We start from the raw sequence: 23669 nt of genomic DNA, 5'->3' as shown, positions 1-23669 counted from the left end.
GTAGCAGCTTTGAGTGTCCTATGGACTCGGACCCCAAGATCCCTCTGATCCTCCACACTGCCAAAAGTCTTACCGTTAATTCTATATTCTGCCATCATATTTGACCTACCAAAATGAACCACCTCACACTTATCTGGGTTGAACTCCATCTGCCACTTCTCAGCCCAGTTTTGCATCCTATCAATGTCCCATTGTAACCTCCGACAGCCCTCCACACTATCCACAACACCCCCAGCCATTGGCAAATTCACTAACCCATCCATCCACTTCCTCATCCAGGTCATTTATAAAAATCGTAAAGAGTAGGGGTCCCAGAACAGATCCCTGAGGCACACCACTGGTCACTGGCCTCCATGCAGAATATGACCTGTCTACAACCACTCTTTGCCTTCTGTGGGCAAGCCAGTTCTGGATCCACAAAGCAATGTCCCCTTGGATTCCATGCATCCTTACTTTCTCAATTGGCCTTGCATGGGGTACCTTGTCAAAAGCCTTGCTAAAATCTATATACACTACATCTACGGCTCTACCTTCATCAATTTGTTTAGTCACATCCTCAAAAAATTCTATCATATTTTAAGAGACTCCTGGAGAGGTACATTAAGCTTAGAAAAATAGAGGGCTATGGGTAACCCGAGGTAATTTCTAAAGTAAGTATATGTTCGGCACAGCATGGTGGGCCGTAGGACCTGTATTGTGCTGTAGGTTTTCTATGTTTCATATATATATAGCTGGGGTGCCTAAGACTTTTGCACAGTACTGTATTTGTCAACGTGGAGCAGAGAGTGAGTTTGCAGGAGCAAAGGATATTGCGAGGGTGAAGCACCATGGGAGGCGTGTTGGAAAGGGACTGGTGGCAGTGCCAGTGGCAGGGGGTTGCAAGGGTGCAGACACACCCAGTCCTGAGACACCAGGCAAGGTCATTTGATTCCAAACAATTGGTTTATTGATCATTACAGAATGTCTGTCTGGTGCTTCCTGCTCCCCTTCCCCTTTCCCACCCATGATTCCCCTCCCCCTGCACCTTCCCCCTTTCAGTCCACAATAGAGACGCGTATCAGAATCAGGCTAATCATCATTCACATGTCATGAAATTTGTTTTTTTTTGCAGCAGTACAGTGCAATACATAAAATTACTACAGTACTGTGCAGAAATCTTAGCTATATATATATATATATATACAGTGGCATGCAAAAGTTTGGGCACCCCAGTCAATATTTCTGTTACTGTGGATAGCTAAGCGAGTAAAAGATGACCTGATTTCCAAAAGGCATAAACTTAAAAATGACACATTTCTTTAATATTTTAAGCAAGATTACTTTTTTATTTCCATCTTATACAGTTTCAAAATAACAAAAAAGGAAAAGGGCCCGAAGCAAAGGTTTGGGCACCCTGCATGGTCAGTACTTAGTAACACCCTCTTTGGCAAGTATCACAGCTTGTAAATACTTTCTGTAGCCAGTTAAGAGTCTTTCAATTCTTGTTTGGGGGATTTTCGTCCATTCTTCCTTGCAAAAGGCTTCTAGTTCTGTGAGATTCTTGGGCCGTTTTGCATGCACTGCTCTTTTGAGGTCTATCCACAGATTCTCGATGATGTTTAGGTCAGGGGACTGTGAGGGCCATGGCAAAACCTTCAGCTTGCACCTCTTGAGGTAGTCCATTGTGGATTTTGAGGTGTGTTCCGGATCATTATCCTGTTGTAGAAGCCATCCTCCTTTCGTCTTCAGCTTTTTTACAGACGGTGTGATGTTTGCTTCCAGAATTTGCTGGTATTTAATTGAATTCATTCTTCCCTCTACCAGTAAATGTTCCCCGTGCCACTGGCTGCAACACAAGCCCAAAACAAGATCGATCCACTCCCGTGCTTAACAGTTGGAGAGGGGTTCTTTTCATGAAATTCTGCACCCTTTTTTCTCCGTACATATTTTTGCTCATTGCGGCCAAAAGTTCTATTTTAACTTCATCAGTCCACAGGACTTGTTTCCAAAATGCATCAGGCTTGTTTAGATGTTCCTTTGCAAACTTCTGATGCTGAATTTTGTGGTGAGGATGCAGGAAAGGTTTTCTTCTGATGATTCTTCCATGAAGGTCATATTTGTGCAGGTATCGCTGCACAGTAGAACAGAGCACCACCACTCCAGAGTCTGCTAAATCTTCCTGAAGGTCTTTTGCAGTCAAATGGGGGTTTTGTTTTGCCTTTCTAGCAATCCTACGAGCAGTTCTCTCGGGAAGTTTTCTTGGTTTTCCAGACCTCAACTTGACCTCCACCATTCCTGTTAACTGTCATTTCTTAATAACATTACGAACTGAGGAAACGGCTACCTGAAAACACTTTGCTATCTTCTTATAGCCTTTCTCCTGCTTTGTGGGCATCATTTATTTTAATTTTCAGAGTGCTAGGCAGCTGCTTAGAGGAGCCCATGGCTGCTGATTGTTCGGACAAGGTTTGTGGAGTCAGGGTATTTATAAAGCTTTGAAATTTGCATCATCTGGCCTTTCCTAATGATGATTATGAACAAGCTACTTAAGGTCTGAGACCTTGGTAAAAGTTATCTGAGAGCTCAAGTCTCTTGGGGTGGCCAAACTTTTGCGTAGTGCTCCTTTCCTTTCTTTCACTCTAAAATTGTACAAAACAAAAATAATACTGTACTCTAATCTTGCTTAAAATGTTGAAAAGAATGTTTCATCTTTAACTTTATGACTTTTGGAGATCAGTTCATCTTCTACTCACTTAACTATTCACAGTACTGTAACAGAAATTTTGACCGGGGTGCCCAGACTTTTGCATGAGTATATGCCTAAGACTTTTGCACAGTACTGTATGTAATTTTTTTTAACAATAGATCAGGCTCTTGGCTCATTTAAACATCAGTCATCTGTGTGAAGTGGCAGGGAGGATTGGGAGATCACGGAAGGATTTAAATTGGGGTGATTGTTTTAAAGTCAAGAAATCGCTTAACTCCGAAACTAATTTGGGGCATCAAGGACAAGAGTTATGGGTGAACAGGATTCATTGCAGGTTAGGACAAGTGATATTGAATGACTGCATAGGCAGAGAACGGAGCTGGGGAGGCCAGACAGGAACAAGTTGGAATGGTCAAATCTACATGTAACTTGTAGATTCGTTTGTTATTGTCACGTGTACCGAGGTACTGTGAAAACTGGTTTCTCTGGATCCCCATACAGATCATTCCAGCATATCAGGGCCGTTGAGGTAGTACCAAGAGAAAGCAATGAGAATGCAGAAGAAAGAGGTACAGTTGGAGCGAGGGCAGTGCAGGCAGACAGTAAGAGGGTAGGCACTGAGGCTGAGTAAACATTGGTTCAAAGCGAATATGAGAGGAAAGTTTTTTTACTCATAGAGTTGTGGATGCTTGGAATGTGCTGCCTGGTATGGTGGTAGAGGCAACTATATTAGAGGCTTTTAAGAGATGTTTGGAGAGGCACATGGATATAAGGAGGATAGAGGGGTATGGACATGATGTAGGTAAGAGGGATTAGTGTTTAGTTGTCTTTAATTTGCTTTTAAGCCGGTTTGGCACAATATTCAGGGCTGAATGGCCCTGCATTGTACTGTACCATGTTCTAATAAGATGCATGGCCATGCTGAAGTATATTGAGAGGTCAAGAATCCATCTTATCAAGGTAAGACTCTTGACCTCACAATCTACCACGTCTTGGCCTCGCAAGGGGGACCAATGCCTTATAGATACAAGCCAACTCTGTCAGAGTGAACTGGGAGATCATGGGAAACTCTGCACCCTGATTGGCTATTGATATCTATGTATCAGCACAATGTTGAAAGTACTAAACCTAATGTTTTCCCAGCACTCCAGTCTACATTGTTTGCCTTTAGGCCGGGTTTGAGAAATGGGCACGAGAATGGATTGTCATTCTTGGTTATGAATATTCTTTGAGCACCATTGGTGGTGAGACAGTGTTTATCCAGTATCTTTCTCAGCTTGCTCAGACCCTTATATGGAGGTGAAATTCCAGAGTGTGTTTGCAGCTGGTAGGTGCTCAAGGGATCTTACAGAGTTTTGCCATTCCATGTATTTAGAATGGATTCCAGAAAATGAAGGGTAATTAAATTTGGGAATTTTGAGTAAGGTAACTGAATTAATGCAGGTCACACAGTGGAGGCTGTGTCACCCAAAAACCTGTGCACTGCATCTGGAGATGTCTGGTAGGAGTCATTGTAAATGCTATAAGGGTATTAGTACAAAATGGGGAGAAGCAGAAGGTGGCCATTCAGCCCCTCATGTCTTCTCTGCTACTCAATAAGATCAAGGCTTCTCTTCCTTAGAGCCACTTTCCTGTATTAAACTTTGTCTCTTGATTCTTTTTGTATCCAAAGTATCTATCGGTCTCCATCTTGAATATACTCAGTGACTGGGTCCCTTCTGTTATAAAGGCTCTCCAGTCCACCCTGTCCACGCCAACCGTCTGGCACTCATTTACACCAACCCCTCCTGGGTGAGGGATCACAGGGAGTCAACATCCTCCGGGTGGAGGAACTTCATTTTATCTCCATCCAGAATCGCCACCCCCTTATACTGTGAGTGGGACCCCGGTTCTAAACATCCTGGCCAGGGATTTATCCCTCTACCTACTTTGCAGAGCCCCATAAGATTGTTATTTAGGCTTAAATTAGGTCACCTTTCATTCTTCCAAACTTCATAGAATATAGACCCAGCTTGCTTAATCTCTCATGATAGGACAATCCTAGTCTGTCCCCTCGCCAACCCATTCCCAGGAATCAGTCTGGCAAAGGGTTGTTGCATTCCATCTTTCACTGGGATTTCCCACCTCTGCTTCCTCGTGGAACATCTGATCAGATTTATTCAGGCGACCAACAGTCCACTGCATCAGCAACACCTAATTCCATTAATGTCGCACCTTTAACGTATTAAAAAAAAAGCATCCCAAGACCGTTTTCAAACAAAATATTGATGCTGAGCCAATAAGGAGATGCTGGGGTAGGTGCCCAGAAGGGGGTAAGTATTAAGGAAGAGTGACGGGTAAGGGGTAAAAAGTGAAGATATATAGGGAGGGTATTTAGATTTCAAGATCTTAGCAGCTGAAGGCATGGTTGTCAGTGGTGGAGCATTAACTTGAGGACTGATCATGAGGTTGGGAATGGGAAATTTTATTTTATTGATTTGGAGATTCAGTAGGGTGACAAGCCCTTTCAGCCCAATGAGCCTGCATTGCCCTGTTATGCCCATGTGACCAATTCACCCACGAATCCCCACGTCTTTGGAATGTGGGAACAGCACAGTAGCTTAGTGGTTAGCACACCGCTTTACAGTGCCAGAGACCCACTTTCACTTCCCACCGCTGCCTGTAAGGAGTTTCTGCATTCTCTCCGTAACCACGTGGGTTTCCTCCCACCGTATAAAGACGTACCAGTTGGTAAGTTAATTGGTCATCGTAAACTGTCCCGTTGTTAGGCCAAGAGCTAAATCAGGGGATTGCTGGAGGTGTGACTTGAAGGGCCATAAGGGCTGTATCTCATTTTAAAAAAAAAAGGAAACTGGAGTACCTGGAAGAAACCCACGTGGTCACGAGCAGGTTGTACAAACTCCACACAGACACAGCATTGAACCTGGTTCGCTGGTGCTCTAATAGCATTATGCTACCATGTGGGGAAGAGCAGAGATATTGCAGGGTTTAGGCTTGGAGGACGTAGCAGAAGTGGAGAGGGGGGAGAATGTAGAGGGATTTGAAAACACTGAATTTTAGCAAGGATGTCTACCTGGAAGATACAGTTCCACATAATCCCCCTGCCTAATAAGGAGATAAATACCATATTTTGCTTTTAGCTCAGTGCGACAGACCGGTAAATGTTTATTAAGCTTTAAAAATGGGACTAGTTTAACAGAAGAATTTGAGCAGGTCGAGGGAAAGGAGTGGGATGTTACAGAATTGGCCTCTCAGGCTGCGATACCCAGCATTCACCCGCAGATCCTGCACCAGGGTCCAATGGGAATTTACAAGAAGGTAAATTCCTGTTTCATTCACAAAGACATAAGGCACTGCAGATGCTGGAAATCTGGAGCAAAGGGGTTAGAGGAATTCAGTGGATCAGGCAGCATCTATGGAGGGAAATGGAACAGTCGACATTCTTGGTCAAGAGCCTTCATCAGGACTGAAAAAGGATGAGAGGAGATGGCCAGTATACAAAGATGAGGAGAAGGGGTACCTACTCTCTTCCTCTCTCACCTGCCTATCATCCACTCCTCACTTGGAGGGACCTATCACCCACCAGCTCGTGTTACATCCCTTTTTTATACTGATTAACTCTCCCCATCCTTTCCAGTCCTGATGAAGTATCTTGATCCAAAATGCCGACTTTTAAACTATTTTCCTCCAGGGATGTTGTCTGACCTGCTGACTTCCTCCAACCCCTTTGTGTGTTACTGTTTCATTCATCATTTCATTTTAAGGTCATGAATTATTCATCTACTTCTATATAATTTTACTTTTAAAACCATTTAAATAATTACTTAACTATTGCACCATTTATAATGCTCATAGCTTTGACAGTCAGCTAAGCGGGGGCTAGACTTTGCCGACAGTGCAAGCTGCCTGAGGTGTTTGAGAGAAGAGCGAGGAGCTCGTCCTCTGATCTGCTGGAACCCCACCATCGTGCAGACCTTTAAGCTTGAAAGAGTGCAAAGATGATTTACGAGAATGTTGCCAGGAATCGAGAGTCTGAGTTACATGGAGAATTTGGGCAGATTAGGACTTTATTCCTTGGAGTGTAGGAGACCGAGGAGTAACAGAGGATGGGCTGGGACATTATTCCTTGGAATTTAGGAGACTGAGTAACAGGATGGGCTGGGTCTTTATTCCTTGGAATGTAGGAGATTGAGGAGTGACAGGATGGGCTGGGACATTATTCCTTGGAATGTAGGAGAATGAGGGGTGACCTTACAGAGGTTTATAAAATCATGAGGGGGGAATAGATAGGGTGAATAGACAGAATTCTTCCCCCAGGTAAATGAACTCAAAACCTGGAGTCCACAGGTTTTAAGGTGAGAGGGGAAAGAACCTGAGGGACAATGTCTTCATGCATAGGGTGTGGGTTTGTGGGACAAACTGCCAGAGGAAGTGGCTGAGGCAAGTACAATAACACATTGAAAAGACACTTGAACAGGTGGATGCTTAGGAAAGACCATAAGATATAAGAGCAGAATTGGGCCAAAAGGATATGAGCCAAACATGGGCAAATGGGACTAGCTTAGATGGCCAATTTGGTTGACAGAGATGAGTTGGGCCAAAGGTCCTGTTTCTATGCTCTATGACTATGACCTCACTGCTGAAGACTGAAATGCTTTAGGTCGGTGAGGTTGGTCCTCTGCGTCTGGACAAGGTGAGGAGAGAGATGACGCAGCTCAGTGGGTGTTAAAGCACTCATTACTGGTCAACTTTGGGTGGATGTGTGTGTATGTAGGGTAGACCTTAAACAAATCAGATAGGAGGTCACAGCTGCAACAGTGCGGTGCTCCCTCTATAGTGCAGCCAAGGTTAGAATGCAATCCTGAGCTCAGCTCTCTCCAGTGACACCTGAACCCACCATGTTCCAGCTTGGGACAAGAGTGGGGCCCAGTGAACCATAGCAGTCACAATGGGAGGCAGACACAAGAGAGAGAGGAATAGAGGGACATGGTGAGTGTGGTGGAAGTCAGACCAATTGAAGCAGGAGGAAACTCCTGGGCAGTATTAATCCAAGCAAATACCAGACAGGTAAATGGTATTGCTCTACTTTAAAGTCAACCTTAAATAGAGGCTACACATTGGCTATAGAGTGAACTTTCTTGGGAGGCAGAGGAAGAACTTAGAAATGAAAGTTTACAAGCTGCAGATGTTGTAAACCGGGAACAAAACTGAGAAAGCTGGAGACTCCAATGGTTACCCATCGTCCGTGGGGAGAGGACCAGGGTTAACGTTCAGAACTGGAGAAGTAAAACAGGAAAACCTGCCCAGGGTGTTCGCTTTCAGATTTCCAGCTTCTGCGGTATTTTTTTCTCACTCACTGTCGTGGGAAATGCGGGAGCAAGTCACGCATAGAGTTCCCGCCAACAGCAACGTGACAATGACCAAATTCTCTGCTCTTCTGCAATGAAGAGACACTCGTCGTGACAGGGACTCACACAACTCAGCGGGTCAGGGCAATGTCTATGGAGGAAAATGAATAGTTGACGTTTCGTGGCGAGACCCTTCATCGGTCTCCCGTCACGAGAACTGCTCTCTTAAAAGTTAAGCCCACCGATTAGCTTTGATTTCATTTGATAAAGGGTCACTTACCTCACCCCTAAACTAAATCAGGAAACGCTGGCCACATTCAGCAGAGCCGAAGCGTTGACTGACTCGGTCCACGGCTGCTGCCCGCCGAGCGTAGCCAGCGTTTCCCCGTTTCACGGCGGGCGACTCCGCAGCGGCGCCACAGAAGCGCGAGTGTCTTGTGTTCCTTTGGGGAAGGGTGCAGGGCGGGCTGAAACGCACAAAGTTTCAACGCAAACTGATCAAATGTCTTTTAACGGGATGACAGAATCTGGGTCGACAAAGTATCTACTCTTAAAGAGTTAATAATTCGACGTGGGGTTTGATTCGGTTCCTTGATACTTTTTTTAAAAACCAAACTGATGGGTATGTTAAAATCCAGTTCTGCTCCAAATCCGGTGATTTTTTTTCTCTTTCAATGAGGAGATGAGGGAATGAAGACAGTGAAGATTTTTTTAATAAAAGCTGGGGATTGGCTCCTGATTGGGCAGGAGGAGTCACGTGGCCGGCGTTGCTGCTGGAGGCTGTTGGTTGGTGTATAAATCTGATCGGATGAATCTTCCATTGCTTTCTCGTTACCAGTAGCTCCGACGCTTGGACGTTAGATTGTATTACATCTGACTACTATCAGTAGATTAGAGGGGGAGATAGAGAGAGAGGGGGTGGGGGGGCAAAATGTGCTCTCGTATAGCCCCTGCACCAACCAGATGAGAGGCATGTGTAGATGGTGGACGTTTTCTTGGGATGCCGTGTGGATTTTACTGTGGGATGCTATCTCATTAAGGTGCAGATGATGCATCGGCGACCGGGAGAATAGGCAGAGGGGAGAAAAAAAAAATCTGCAGATGCAGTTGAGAGAAAAAAAAATACGTTCGAGAAATTATCAGACCTGATTTTAATTTCTGACTGAGAATTTATATCCTGGGAAGAAATTCTGCAAATGATCAAATTATCTGCAGGACAATGCGAAGCTGATTATATATCTGACAGTGTGGGGGAAAAAAAATCTGAAGTGATTTGCAAAGAGACCAGCATACAGACGGGATGTAATGTGGAATTGCGGTCGCTTTCTGCTCAATGGTGATATTTGGCATCTGTTTTTAGAATGGCGAGGTTTGGCGACGAGGTACCCGCCAGGTATGGCACTGGTCAGGGAGGCTCCGGACGAGGAGGCAGCCGCCAGGGCGGACCCCCAGGAGCGCCCCAGAGGATGTACAAGCAATCTATGGCTCAAAGAGCCCGGACAATGGCTCTCTACAACCCCATTCCCGTCCGTCAAAATTGCTTCACAGTTAACAGATCCCTCTTTCTCTTCAGTGAAGACAACTTTGTAAGAAAATATGCCAAAAAGATCACAGAATGGCCATATCCTTTTTTAAATTTCTCTCTCAATGTGTATTGATGTATTTTAAAAGTATTGACGACTGCAATTTTCTTGATCGATTGGAAAAAGAAACCCTCACAGTGTTAATGTTAGAAGCAGAAATAGTGCTTGCCGTCAGTTACACTTGTTATAATGAGTACAGTGCTAGTCTCACTGGTTATAACCGTAGCATTATCCAGTCACAAATAATAACTGTTCTTGCTTCACTGGTTATAATTGTAACATAATGTCAGTCTCTAATTATAATGGTGATCATTCTAAATTTCCTGGTTACATTGTTAGTTTTACTGGCCATAATGTTGCATGATGTCAGTTGCACTGGTTATACTGGGAACCATATGAATTTCGTTAGTTATTATGGTAACTAAAGGCCAGTTTCCTCTTACAATAGTAACAGTGTCCATTTCATTGGTCATCTGGGCTGCATGATGTCAGTTACACTCGTTATATTGAGAACCATGTCAATTTCTCTGGTTGTAACAGTGACCATGTCAATTATGGGTTACAATGATTACATAATGTCAGTTTTCTAGGCCTGGCAGTTTCACTAGTGATAATGTCAGTTTCATTGGTTACCCCAGCAGCATAATGTTCATTTCTCCGTTAGTAAGATGTCAATATGTCGGTTTTACTTGTTATAATGGTGGAATGGGTAGGATTGACTGTGACTATCCTTCTGTGTACATAATGTGGCAGTGCAGTTAATAGCAACATAAATCCAATCATTCCCCCCAAAAATTTAACTGGGCGTAAAGATTCCCAAAACAGTGATGCAGCCAACTTAATTTCCAGAAAATACATACAGGGACATTTGCAAATATTTATAATTATTAATACTGAATTAGGCCAATTACAGCCATTCCTTCAGCATACATTACAGGGGTTATTGCAGACTTTATTTTGTGGTGCTCCTGAGCTGGTTCATTGCCTGATGGGAGCAGGATGCATTAACTTGTGCTGCTGACGTGAGCTTGTGTCTATTTTAGGGAACCGTTCAGTAGGTTGGTGTGATGAATAGGGGTTTTTTTTTCATTCTTGTGTTTGTGCGATCACCTGCTCTCCACAGGGCTCGTGATTGAAAAGATAAGATGCAGGGATGGATTAGGATCTAAACTGTTACAAGATCCTAACCACAATCCCCACAGCTTTATTTTTAAATTCACATGCAACTTGGAATAGAATGGGAAAAAAAAATTAAATGTGCCTCTGTGATTCTAAATTTGTCAATAGGGTGTTTGGTAACTGGGTAAGTTAACCTGCATCTGTATTAAATGGAGGCCATATTCTTCACCCTAGTTCAGCAGTCTACTGGTCGTGCTATGATGTTGAACACAATCTTTTGCTCCTAGGGATTTTGCTTATGCGGGGGGGGGGGGGATATCTGTTGTAAAAGTAAGTCTGAGATGAGGAAAAATGTTCTCACCCAGAGAGCAGTGAACCTTTGGCATCCTCTAACCCAGAGGGTGTGGGTGCTCCCATTCAAGGCTGTGGTCCCTGGATTTGTGGCTGATAAGGGAATGGGGGAATTTGAGGATTGGATAGGAAAGTGAACAACGCAGAAGGCCGGTGCGTTGAGTATCCCACTCCTACTTCTAAGTACTGTATACGGAGGAGTCTATTGATTACCTTTCTCCAATAGAAAGATAGTATTTTTGAGTGGCAGGGGACAGAAGGATTACGGGTCCGGGAGTGGTTAGAGCCTGCACCAACATTCAAGTGACCAGTGATCACTTGCAACTGGTACCTTGGTTAACCTGAGCTGTTTCCTCTCTGGTGCTACAGATTGTCAGGAGTAAGCATTCCCGGGACGGTTATAGCACAGATGCTACGACCCTGTTCCTTGAGCTCAGGCTAACCAGATTTGACCATCCGGGCAAGGTTGGGCAAGCATCTGGGCTAAGATTTGACCATCCAGGGTGGTAGCTGATCATAATGACTTGCTCAATTTTAACTTGTGCATCTATCATGGACCAACATCTTGTGGTTAGGTATGAAAAGAATTATAAGACCTTGGGCTCAGGTTGGGTTTTAGTTTGGCCAAAGCCTGGCCAGGTTTCAGTTTTGCACTCAAACAGGCCTTTAGCACGTTCTGCCCCAAGCATATATTCTAAGCCCAAACTGGAATATTGTCATTGTTTCTTTAGGATTAAGGTGTATGTCATGCTCCAGGTACTTAAAGCCCTCGTGAAATCTCACCCGAATGTTGGGAGCAGTTCCAAGTATAACGCCTTAGAAAGAATGTACGGATGTTGGAGAGGGGGCAGTTTACATTTAGCAGAATGATAACAAGGGGTAACTGTTGTGGAGATTGCTAAGGGTGATGCCCTATTCCCTGAAGTTCTGAAGGGTGATTTAATGCAGTTTTCCAAGGGGGACTAAGAGGGCAGAAACTGTTTGTGTTGATTGGGGACGAAAAGGGAGTAGGATTAATTAGAACTGTGCCCACTGGTGGTGTAACGGCAACTGCACTGGACTTCGAGGCGAGTGACCCTGGGTTCGAATCCAGCCGGTTCCTTGCATGCTTTTCACCTGTGCTGGGTTGAACGTTGAGCTATCAACTCAGCCTTGTAAAAGAAAACAGACAAAAATGCTGAAGAAACAGCAAGGAACGCCACCCGATGCCCCACAAGGAGCGGAAAGGAACACCAACGATCAGAGCCAGAACCTACAGTTTGGAAACACCTCCACACTTGGCAGGGTGCAGAGGATTAGAGTTCTCTCCTAAAACCAAAAATGTAAAGTAATGTGAGACTGCTGGTTTTGAGTAAACCAACAGTATTGGTCAAAGGCAGGTTCGTGAAGTTGGGTCAGTGGCAATGTTCCCTCTGAGGAGTGTGTGTGTGTGCGCGTGCGCGCGCATACAAAGGAATTTAAACTGTACACAAAAGGTTGTCACCCTCTACCTCATTGGCATGTTAAGTATTTTTCACGATTGTACACAATCACGTTTCCTTATTCGGTTTCTGATGTGGATGGTGCTGACAATATGGCGTTTGTGATGATTTGTCAGAGGTTTTAGAGCTGGCTTATTTATATTGTTTATATTGAAGAAGTTAGTCACTGGACAAAAATTGAACAGCACAAGATTTTTGCGCACACTGGTCATTACAAATTAGAGGGAACATTGGTCAGAGATCAACCAAAATATTATTGATTAGTGGAAAAGCTCAAGGAGTTGAAAGGCCACCTCTTGCTTATTTGTTCCCTGTAGTTATTTGGCCAACAGTTTTCCATTCCTAATTGCTCCTTATTTTCACCAAAGTTAGCCCAAGGTCCTGAAACTAGATTGTGATCTGACATACGGATCTGGTATCAATTAGTGTCAATTGGCAGAAGAGATGGCCATGCTGAGTCTGAGTCGAATCCAAACTGATTGCCGGGGTCTAATCCACTGGGCGAGGAATCGCTTTATTCTCTGCTAATCATGTCTTTGTCTCCACCATTTCACCATGGATTTCAGAAGAATATGGGAGGAATCTCATTGAGACCTACCAGATAGTGAGTCGATATGGACAGGATGTTTCCAATAGTGGGAGACTCTTAATACCAGAGAGCATAGCCTCAGAATAGAGGAACATCCCTTTAGAACAGAGGCGAGGAAGAATTTCTTTAGCCAGAGGGCAGTGAATCTGTGGAATTCATTGCTCTATACTACTGGATAAGTCATTGGGTATATTTAAAGTGGAGGTTGATAGGTTCTTGACTATTAGGGGCATCAAAGGTTACAGAGAGAAGGCAAGAGAATGTGGTTGAGAAGGAATATAAATCAGCCGTGATCAAATAGCAGAGCAGACTCAAAGGGACAAATGGTCTTATTCTGCTCTTGGGTTTGTGGTATTATTATTCCTCAATTAATTCCCAGTGATATTCCATGTTAACTTCTCTTCAGTGGCTGGATTTCTCCCAGTTCCCACTTTTTGAACCTTTCCTAATTTTCTATGCTTTGGAGAAATTTAGACCTCAACCTTCTCCTTTCAAATCCCTGCCTTGCCTCTTTGACTTCCTCCAACCACATGTCTGAGACTTTGTGACTGTTTATTCCCTTCCATAGTTGCTGCATGACCTGCCAAGATCCTCCAGCATCTTCTGTGTGTGTTGCTCCAACCACATGTCAAGTGAACACAAAAACGTGGGTCCCCCTTGTGTTCCTTGTTGCACTACTGGCAGTGTTATCCAGTGATTGCCAAGTGTCCATCCACCAGCAATGTTATCCAACTAGAAAACCAAGTGTACATCCACCGGCAATGTTATCCAGCCGATTACAAAGTGTACATCCACCAGCAGTGTTATCCAGCCGATTGCCAAGTGTTCATCCTCTGGCAATGTTATCCAGCTAGATTACCAAGTCTACATCCACCGGCGATGTTATCCGGCCAATTACCAAGTATCCATCCACCAACAATGTTATCCAGCTAGATTACCAAGTGTCCATCCACTGCATTTTCTTCACCACCTTGACCATATACTTTTACACTTCCCTTTCCAAGTACTCCAGACTGTTCTTGTCTGAATCCACTTGCCCCTGCTCCAAGTTCAAAGTAAGTATATCATCAAAGTACGTATATATCACTATGCCAATTAGCACCGTGAGATTCATTTTCCTGCAGGCATTCACAGTAGGACAAAGACGTACAATAGAAACAATGAAAATGATACAAAGTCCAAAGACCTACTGGTTATGAGGTTAATTGTTCTTTGTAAACTGTCCTGTGATGAGGCTAGGATTAAATGGGTGGGTTGCTGGTTATGAGGTTGATTGTTCTTTGTAAACTGTCCTGTGATGAGGCTAGGATTAAATCAGTGGGTTGCTGGTTATGAGGTTAATTGTTCTTTGTAAACTGTCCTGTGATGAGGCTAGGATTAAGTGGGTGGGTTGCTGGTTATGAGGTTGATTGTTCTTTGTAAACTGTCCTGTGATGAGGCTAGGATTAAATGGGTGGGTTGCTGGTTATGAGGTTGATTGTTCTTTGTAAACTGTCCTGTGATGAGGCTAGGATTAAATCAGTGGGTTGCTGGTTATGAGGTTAATTGCTCTTTGTAAACTGTCCTGTGATGGGGCTAGGATTGTGTGGCTCGAAGGGCCAGAAGGGCCTGTTCCGTGCTGTATCTCAGTCAATAAAGACAATAAAAAATACTAAGAGCACAAACATGAGAAAATCTGCAGATGCTGGAAAGCAAAATCACAAAATGCTGCAGGAACTCAGCAGGTCAGACAACATCTTTGGAAATGAATAAGCAGTTCATTTCAGGCTGAGACCCTTCGTCAGGGCTGTGAAGGAAGGGGATGCCAGAATAAAAAGGTGGGAGGAGGGGAAAAAAGGCTGGCAGGAAGCTGGTAGGTGAAGCCAGTTGGGTGGGAAAGGTCAAGGGTTGGGGAAGGAAGAATCTGATCGGAGAGGAGAAGGTCCATTGGAGAAATGGAGGAAGAACATGAGTTGTAGAGTCCTTTGAAGTGAGTCCATTGGTTGTGTAAAAAAAGAAACCTCTTGTTAAGTGTCCCTTTCCTACTTACAGACCTGTGGAATCTGAGACTTTGTATGGAGTGATTGCTGTAGAAATTAAGTGATTCATTTTCAGTTGTGCCTTGGTACCAGTTTAACGATAGTGATCTCAGATTGTTTGCAGTCAGTACGGGCACAGTCCCAGTGATTAGAAAATGACGAATAAATATATCTCCATGCATCATATTGAAAGCAGTATTATTTTTCTAATCCTGTTGCACAGTTGCCTACGAAGTATAATATGCATTGTATTCGGCTTCACATGGCTGTAACCAGTTGAAGGACAATCACTCTGGAGTTTAGAAGATTGAGGTGGTAAAGGCAAATACATTAGAGGCTTTTAAGAGACATTTAGATAGGCACATGAATATGAAGAGGATGGGAGGAGGGTGGATATGGGCATTATGTAAATAGAAGGGATTAGTTGTTGGGTTTTTAAAATTTTACTTTTCTGCTGGTTTGGCACAGCATTGTGTGCTGAAGGACTAAAGGGCCTGTTCTAGTGCTGTACTCTCGTTGAAACCTATTGAATATTGATAAGTGGACATGAAGAGGATGTTTTCTGCAGCGGGGGAGTCTACGACCAGGGGGCATGGGCTCAGAAGACAAGGACAGAGATGCTGAGGGAATTTGTTTAGCCTGAGGGTGGCGAATCTGTGGAATTCATTGCTAAGGAGGCCAAGTCATTAGTTACATTTAAAGTGGAAGTTGATAGGTCCCTGATTAGTCAGGGTGTCAAAGGTTATGTGGAAAGACAGGAGAATGGGGTTCAGAGGGATAGTAAATCAGCCATGATGGAATGGTGGAGCAGGCTCAATGGGCTGAATGGCCTAATTCTGCTCCCATGTCTTATGGCCTTATATAAAAAAAAGTTTGTATTTCTGTAGTCTGCTTACGTCTCCTTTCTGAGCTTCTGTAAGTGCTTGACAGCCAATGAAATGGGGCATTTTTTGTAATGCCAGGAACATGGCAGCTAATGAATTTCCTACAAGATCTTTCAAATGAGGATATGATTGGAGAGTGAGATTCATCAGAATGTTACTGGGGGTGGAGAAAGACTGGTTTTGGTTTCCTTAGTGTAGTGGATGCGCCGATCGGGAAACCTGATTGAGATATACAAGAAGGGAGATAGTAGGAAAGTTTTCACCAAGACAATGAAGACCTCAGACCTAGTGCTGATAAATGATACTTGATGATCAGCATTGACGTGATGGGCCGAAGGGTCGGTTTATATTTTGTGTGACTAACAGTAATGCAATTAAAAAGGTACCGGGTCATCTGTGATCTTCTAAAATGGTGGAGCAGGCTTGAGATTATATATGATCTCCGCTTATTACAGTTTTCAAAAAATGTACGAGACTCTGCAGTTGCTGGCAGTCTAGAGCAACATACACAAAATGCTGAAGGGACTCAGCAGGTCAGGCAGCATCTGTGGAGAGGAATAACAATCGATGTTTCAGGCTGAGACCCTTCATCAGGACTGAAGCCAGATTAAGAAGGTAGGGGGAGGGGAAGGAGTACAAACTGGAAGGTGATGGGTGAGACCAGGTTTGGGGGTGGGGAGGTGGAGAAGGTGGGTGCGTGGAGGAGGGGAAATGAAATAGGAGATTGGGAGATGATTGGCAGAAGAGGTAAAGGGCTGAAGAAGGAATCTGATCGGAGATGAGTGTGGGCCATGAGAGAAAGGGAAGGGAGATAGGAACAGAAGGAGGTGATGGGCAGGTGAGATGAAGAGATGGGTGATAGAGGAGGCAATGGGAAAGTGGGGAAAAAAAAAAGAGAAGGCGGGAGGGAGAGAAATTACCGGAAGCTGGAGAAATCAATTTTCACAGGATCAGGTTTGAGGCTACCCAGCCGGAATATGAGGTGCTGCTCCTCCAGTGGAGGTTGGCCTCATCATGGCAGGAGAGGAAGCCATGGACGGACATGTCAGAATGGAATGGGAAGTAGAATTAAAATGCATGGCCTTTGGGGAAAACCCACCATGTGTGGTGGGCGGAGTGAAGGTGCTCGATGAAGCAATCCTTTTCTCTTACGGCCTGATAGACTGTTTTGTCAATGATGTCGAATAAGAGGTAGGCACTGAAATATGCTGTGTAGAATAATGGAAAGAGGACAGTACCTGTGACACTGGAACACTTTGTGTTGTTCTGGGTGTATCAGCCTGTCCTTTTGTTCTTACTCCCTTCCTGGTGTAGGACCTGAACCCATGTCCCCCTAATCTGAGGCTAGCAAATCAGGCAGAATTTCAGTCTGTTCTTAAAAGACCTTTCTGTTAATAGAACATAGAACATAGAACAGTACAGCACAGTACAGGTCCTTCGGCCCACAATGTTGTGCCGACCCTCAAACCCTGCCTCCCATATAACCTCCACCTTAAACTCCTCCATATACCTGTCTAGTAGTCTCTTAAATTTCACTAGTGTATCTGCCTCCACCACTCACTCAGGCAGTGTATTCCACGCACCAACCACTCTCTGAGTAAAAAGCCTTCCTCTAATATCCCCCTTGAACTTCCCACCCCTTACCTTAAAGCCATGTCCTCTTGTATTGAGCAGTGGTGCCCTGGGGAAGAGGTGCTGGCTATCCACTCTATCTATTCCTCTTAATATCTTGTACAGCAACTGGTGCTGCTGGAGTTGACAGTCCCATGGGAAGATAGCTTGGAAAAGGCCTTTGAAAGGAAGCTCTCCAAGTACGCAGGACTGGTCAGCAACTGTCAGCAGGCTGGATGGAGAGCAAGGTGTCTCCCAGTGGAGGTTGGCTGTAGGGGATTCGTAGCCCATTCTTTAGTTAGAGCCTTCAGCATTTTGGGCATCGAGGGGGAGAGGAAGAGGACAGCCATCCGCAGTACCGCCGATGCGGCAGAGAGGGCCTCAAGATGGCTATGGCTCAAAAGAGGGGAGCCATGGAGTCATAAGTAGCTAGCCATCTGGACACAAGCTGGGGTCCGATCAGCCCCGGCTGGGTCACCTGTAGGAGGTTGTATGATGTTGAAAGACCCGAAACACCCGATGATTCCAGGAACATCACTGAGGATGTGTCCAGAAGCATCAATAGATGTATGTACACAGCGGTACACCTCTATCATGTCTCCTCTCATCCTCCTTCTCTCCAAAGAGTAAAGCCCTAGCTCCCTTAATCTCTGAATAAATGTTGTGAACTTTTCTGGGACCCGTAGTTATGGTGAGTTGGTGTACAGATTTGTGAGATGTTTGATGAAGGGCCGAGCAGGAAGCAGATGGTGACCAGGTTTCAGGATGCACGTTCTCAACACTCCCTGGTACTAACCATTTGCTGTGGATTTGAATCAGCCGGCAGATTGTGCCCAGGTCAGAGCTTGGCACGAGCTGCGGGTCTGCCAGCCTGTCAGGTGCTGCTGACTCTGTGCCCACTGGTGGCAGCCCCCATGGACGTGCTTTCTCCAAGCTGCTGAGGGGATGGATACGTGGGTGGGTTCCTCGGACATCCCACGACTTTCTCCATCATCTGAATATTTTTGCTACAAAGTTAAGTTGCAGGATGTGAGCTTGCTGTCCTTAAGGCTGAGGGGAAATCGCGCAGGTGTGGGCTGTTCTTTGTCAGATTTCACCAGCGTAGGCAGAGGAAAGCTGGTCCCATTTGTGAATGATTCTGGGACCAGGGAACATGTTAAAACAAAAAAAATTGGATTGAAAGACGTGGGTTGGGTGGCAAGGAAAATTTCTTTACTCAGAGTCATTATCTGGAACTTGCTGTTTGTTGGGGGGGTGGAATCAGTCAGAGATTAAGGGGGAAATTGGATAGGCACTTGAGAGTGAGGGATTTCACAGTGCAGATAGGAAATGAAATGAATCAGAATCAGGTTTATTATCACCGGCATGTGTCGTGAAATTTGTTAACTTAGCAGCAGTTCAATACAATATAGAATATAGAATAAACAAATAAATTACAGTACATGTGTATAGAATAGATTTTAAAAATGTGCAAAAACAGAAATAATATGTATTTAAAAAGTGAGGTAGTGTTTGTGGGTTCAATGTCCATTTAGGAATCGGATGACAGAGGGGAAGACGCTGTTCCTGAATCACTGAGTGTGTGCCTTCAGGCTTCTGTACCTCCTTCCCGATGGTAACAGTGAGAAGAGGGCTGCCCTGGGTGCTGGAGGTCCTTAATAATGGACGCTGCCTTTGTGAGACACCACTCCTTGAAGATGTCCTGGGTACTTTGTAAGCTAGTACCCAAGATGGAGCCGAATGAAATAATCTTCCTTTAAGAACCTGGCATGGATTTGAACAATCTCCATGTCTTATGATCTTATGGTCCATCGTTGTTCCCCAGCAGGTCCACCTCTCAGAATTGGAATCAGGTTTAATATCACTGGCATATGTCATGAAATTTGTTAGCTTTGCAGCAGCAATACAATGCAATACCTAATAAATAAACAAAAATCCTGAATTACAATAAGTGTATATGTATGTCTATTAAATAGTTAAATTAAGATAAGTTGTGCATAAAACAAAACTTACAGAAAAGTAGTGGGGTCGTGTTCATGGGTTCAATGTCTATTTAGAAATCAGATGGCAGAGGGGAAGAAGCTGTTCCTGAATCACTGAGTGTGTGCCTTCAGGCTCCTGTACCTCGTGATGGTAACAATGAGAAGAGGGCATGTCCTGGGTGCTGGGGGTCCCTGATGATGGAAGCCACTTTTCTGAGGCACTGCTCCTTGAAGATGTCCCGGATACTACAGATACCGACGATGGAGCTGACTAATTTTACAAGTTTCTGCAATTTACTTCGATCCTGTGCAGTTGCCACCCCCCATAGCAGATGGTGATGCAGCCAGTCAGAGTGCTCTCCACAGTACATCTGTAGATGTTTTTGAGTGTTTTAGGTGACAAACTAAACCTCCTCAAACTCCTGATGAAATATCGGAGTCTTGCCTTCTTGATAGCTTCATTGATGTGTTGGGACCAGGTTAGATCCTCAGAGATCTCACCTCACTGTTTATCTGCATCACATGTCTGAAAGTTGTTGACCAAAATCAAAGAAAGAGGGGGAAAGAAATTGCAGATGTTGGAAATCTGACATAAGAACAGAAAATCTTGGAAACACTCAGGAGGTCAGGCAGGATCTATTGAGAGAGTAACATTTAACATTTAATACCTGAGATCTGTTATCATACGAACTTGCACCTAAATTGCTCAAAGTTCAAGGGAAATTAATTATCAAAGTACATATATGTACTTGGGCACGTGGCCAAGTGGTTAAGGCATTCGACTAGCGATCTGAAGGTCGTGAGTTCGAGCCCCAGCCAAGGCAGTGTGTTGTGTCCTTGAGCAAGGCACTTAATCACACAGTGCTCTGCGACGACATTGGTGCCAAGCTGTATGGGTCCCAATGCCCTTCCCTTGGACAACATTGGTGTCGTGGAGAGGGGAGACTTGCAGCATGGGCAACTGCTGGTCTTCCATACAACCTTGCCCAGGCCTGCACCCTAGAGAGTGAAGACTTTCCAGGCGCAGATCCATGGTCTCACAAGACTAACGGATGCCTTGACATTTATGTAAAGTAAAGTAATCATTTCCTAGTTTGAGACTAATTTTCTTGCAGGCATTCACGGTAGAACAAAGGAATACAATAGAGTCAATGAAAAACTACACTCAGTGTGACAAACAACCAGTGTGGCAAAGATGACAATATGTATAATAATATAAACAAATAAATATTACAGAGAACATGAGTTGCAGAATCCTTGAAAGTGAGCCTATAGGTTATGGGATGGTACGTTAATTGCTTTTCTCTCCATGGATGCTGTGTGACCTGCTGAGTGTTTGCAGCATTCTCTATTTTCATTTCTGATGGTTGTTAGTTTGTGCTTCAGTGTCATGGCCTTAAAGGAAAGGCCTTATACAATTTGTACAAGAATAGTTGCTCCTCCTCGTTCATCGTGGGGTTTTGAGCAGTCCCTCCCAATGCTATGTTCCAAGCTAGAGGCCCCTCCCTCTTTAGCTCAGTCATAAAGTCCATCTGTTGTACGCTAAATCAATGCTTTTAATGTTACCATAACATCGTTCATTTTCAGTACCTTGACCAAGCCTCTCATTGCTGTTGTTCCCAAAATTAACTCTGTGTACGACTGTTTAATTGATTGCTGCAAATTCAGCACTGCAGTTAATATAAGAGATTTTCAAACAAGAATTGATTATTGACCAACCCGTCTATCTTTGATACATTATTGCTATTTTATTACACTATCGTTCAATCCCAAAAGCATTTATTTGTTTATTTTTACATTTGTGTCAGTGGTTTTCCCCATTGTTTTATTTGCATAGATGTGTCAGAGTTGATTCACTTTCCTTACTGCCAACTTTTTCACATTTCTCCTAATTTTAGACCTTTTATTTTAGATCTACCAAGAGAGACTTGTCCACCAGATGAGGTCCAATAGTTTGGGTCTGTATTCCCTGGAATTTAAAATAACGAGGAAGAACTTTATTTGAACTTTATAATGGGGTAGATATTAGGTAGATATTGGATGCTTTCACACACATGAGAGTCACGAACGAGGGGTGTAGTTACAAGATATGGGCCAGTCATTTAAAACTGAGATACTTAGAGATTTCTTCTTGGAGAGGGTGGTGAACGTTTAGAATTCTCTGCTCCAGCAGGTGGGTGGTGGAAGTATTTACAATGGAGGAGGGCGAATATTTGCTAGCTTGATGAATAGAGGGGCACAAAGTCTCAGATGGGAGAAGCTGGGGTTGTTCTCCCTGGACCTTAGATTGGTTTGGTGGAGGTATGTGGGATCACGGCTGATTCAGACAGTGTACACTGAGGGCTACTGTTGCTGGTACAACTTCAGGTTTAGGATCATGGACACGAGGGCTCAGGTAAAATTCTGGGCTAAAGGTACAAGGAGGGTGTGAGCATAAGTTTGAATTTCCCACAGGGATTGGTTCTGGGACTCATTGTGTGTGCTGATGGATCAGCCAATCAGGATTTTCAGAAAGACCTGGACAGAGGAGTGTGGAATGAGACTAGTAGGATGGCCCTTGTTGGAATTGGTTTAGACGAAGGGCTGAATAGCCTGCTTGGAGCAATTCTAATCACTGTACCTGGATTACATGGAATGCAGATTACAGAAGACTGAAACTAAATTCTTTGTGTGACATTTGCTGCCTGCTCCCGCCTCACATCTGTTGTCCACCCTTTATGATCTTTCCTCCTCCTGTTCCTTCAGCTTCCCCTTTGATGCTACATCCCTCCCTGTGAGAGGGAGTTCTGTGTTCTCGTCACACTTTGGGTAAAGGCATTTCTCCTGAACCCGCCACTGGCTTATCAAAGTCTTCTGTTTCTGGTGAACTTTAGATAGTCCCACATGTGGGTGCTCGTTAATGCCCTTTGGATTGAGTTTGCTTCCTTCGCTTTTTCACGGAATGTGTTCCAGTGGCAACCCCTCCCCCCCCCACATTCCCATTTACTTCTGTCAGTCAGGTTGTTGGGCATTAAGAATTAGAATTGGTTTGTTATTGTCACAAGTACTGAGACACAGTGAAAAGCTTGTCTTGCATACTGTTCATGCTGATCAATTTATTACGCAGTGCATTTGGGGTGTTGTTTTACCTTGTACGACCTCAATACTCTGTATAACGAATGGATCTGTGTGACTGCATGCAATGCAAGTTATTTATTTATTGAGATACAGCATGGAATAGGCCCCAGCACAAAATATTCTGTGGATGCTGGGTTCAAAGCAACACTCACAACACGCGGGAAGAACTCAGCAGGTCGGACAGCATCCGTGGAAACGATCAGTCAACATTTCGGGCCAGAACCCTTCGTCAGGACTGTAGGGGGAAGGGGCAGAGGCCCTATAAAGAAGGTGGGGGGAGGGTGGGAAGGAGAAGGCTGGTAGGTACCAGGTGAAAAACCAGTAAGGGGAAAGATAAAGGGATGGGGGAGGGGATAGGCAGGAAAGGTGAAGAAGGAATATGGGAAAGCACAATGGGTAGTAGAAGGAGGCGGAACCATGAGGGATGTAGTAGGCAGCTGGGGGAGGGGGCAGAGTGAAATAGGGATAGGGGAAGGGAATTACCGGAAGTTGGAGAATTCTGTGTTCATACCAAGGGGCTGGAGACTACCTAGACGGTATATGAGGTGTTGCTCCTCCAACCTGAGTTTAGCCTCATCATGGCAGTAGAGGAGGCCATGTATGGATATATGGGAATGGGATCTTCACCTTTCCTGCCTATCACCTCCCTGCTTCCCCTCCCGCACCCCTTTATCTTTCCCCTTACTGGTTTTTCACCTGGAACTTACCAGCCTTCTCCTTCCCACCTTCTTTATAGGGCCTCTGCCCCTTCCCTCTTCAGTCCTGATGAAGGGTTCCGGCCCGAAACATTGACTGATCGTTTCCATGGATGCTGTCCAACCTTTGAGCCGTGCTGCCCTGATTTAATCCTCACCTAATCATGGGATAATTTAAATGACCTATTCACCCACTAACCAATAT

The 23669-nt window shown here is 44.3% G+C and overlaps 1 protein-coding gene across 1 annotated transcript in view; it reads left to right on the top strand.

Moving 5' to 3' along the window:
* Nucleotides 1–23669, top strand: part of LOC134339471 (voltage-dependent P/Q-type calcium channel subunit alpha-1A-like) — a 607837-nt gene that overhangs the window by 56074 nt on the left and 528094 nt on the right. Inside the window, exon 2 of the mRNA XM_063036009.1 lies at nt 9395–9655. Coding sequence (XP_062892079.1) covers nt 9395–9655 — 261 coding nt within the window. The remainder of the gene's footprint in view (nt 1–9394; nt 9656–23669) is intronic.

This window comes from Mobula hypostoma, chromosome 29 (genome assembly GCF_963921235.1).
Source record: "Mobula hypostoma chromosome 29, sMobHyp1.1, whole genome shotgun sequence".
In the NCBI taxonomy this organism is placed as follows: Eukaryota; Metazoa; Chordata; class Chondrichthyes; order Myliobatiformes; family Myliobatidae; genus Mobula; species Mobula hypostoma.
This window is presented reverse-complemented; position numbering and strand designations above follow the sequence as displayed.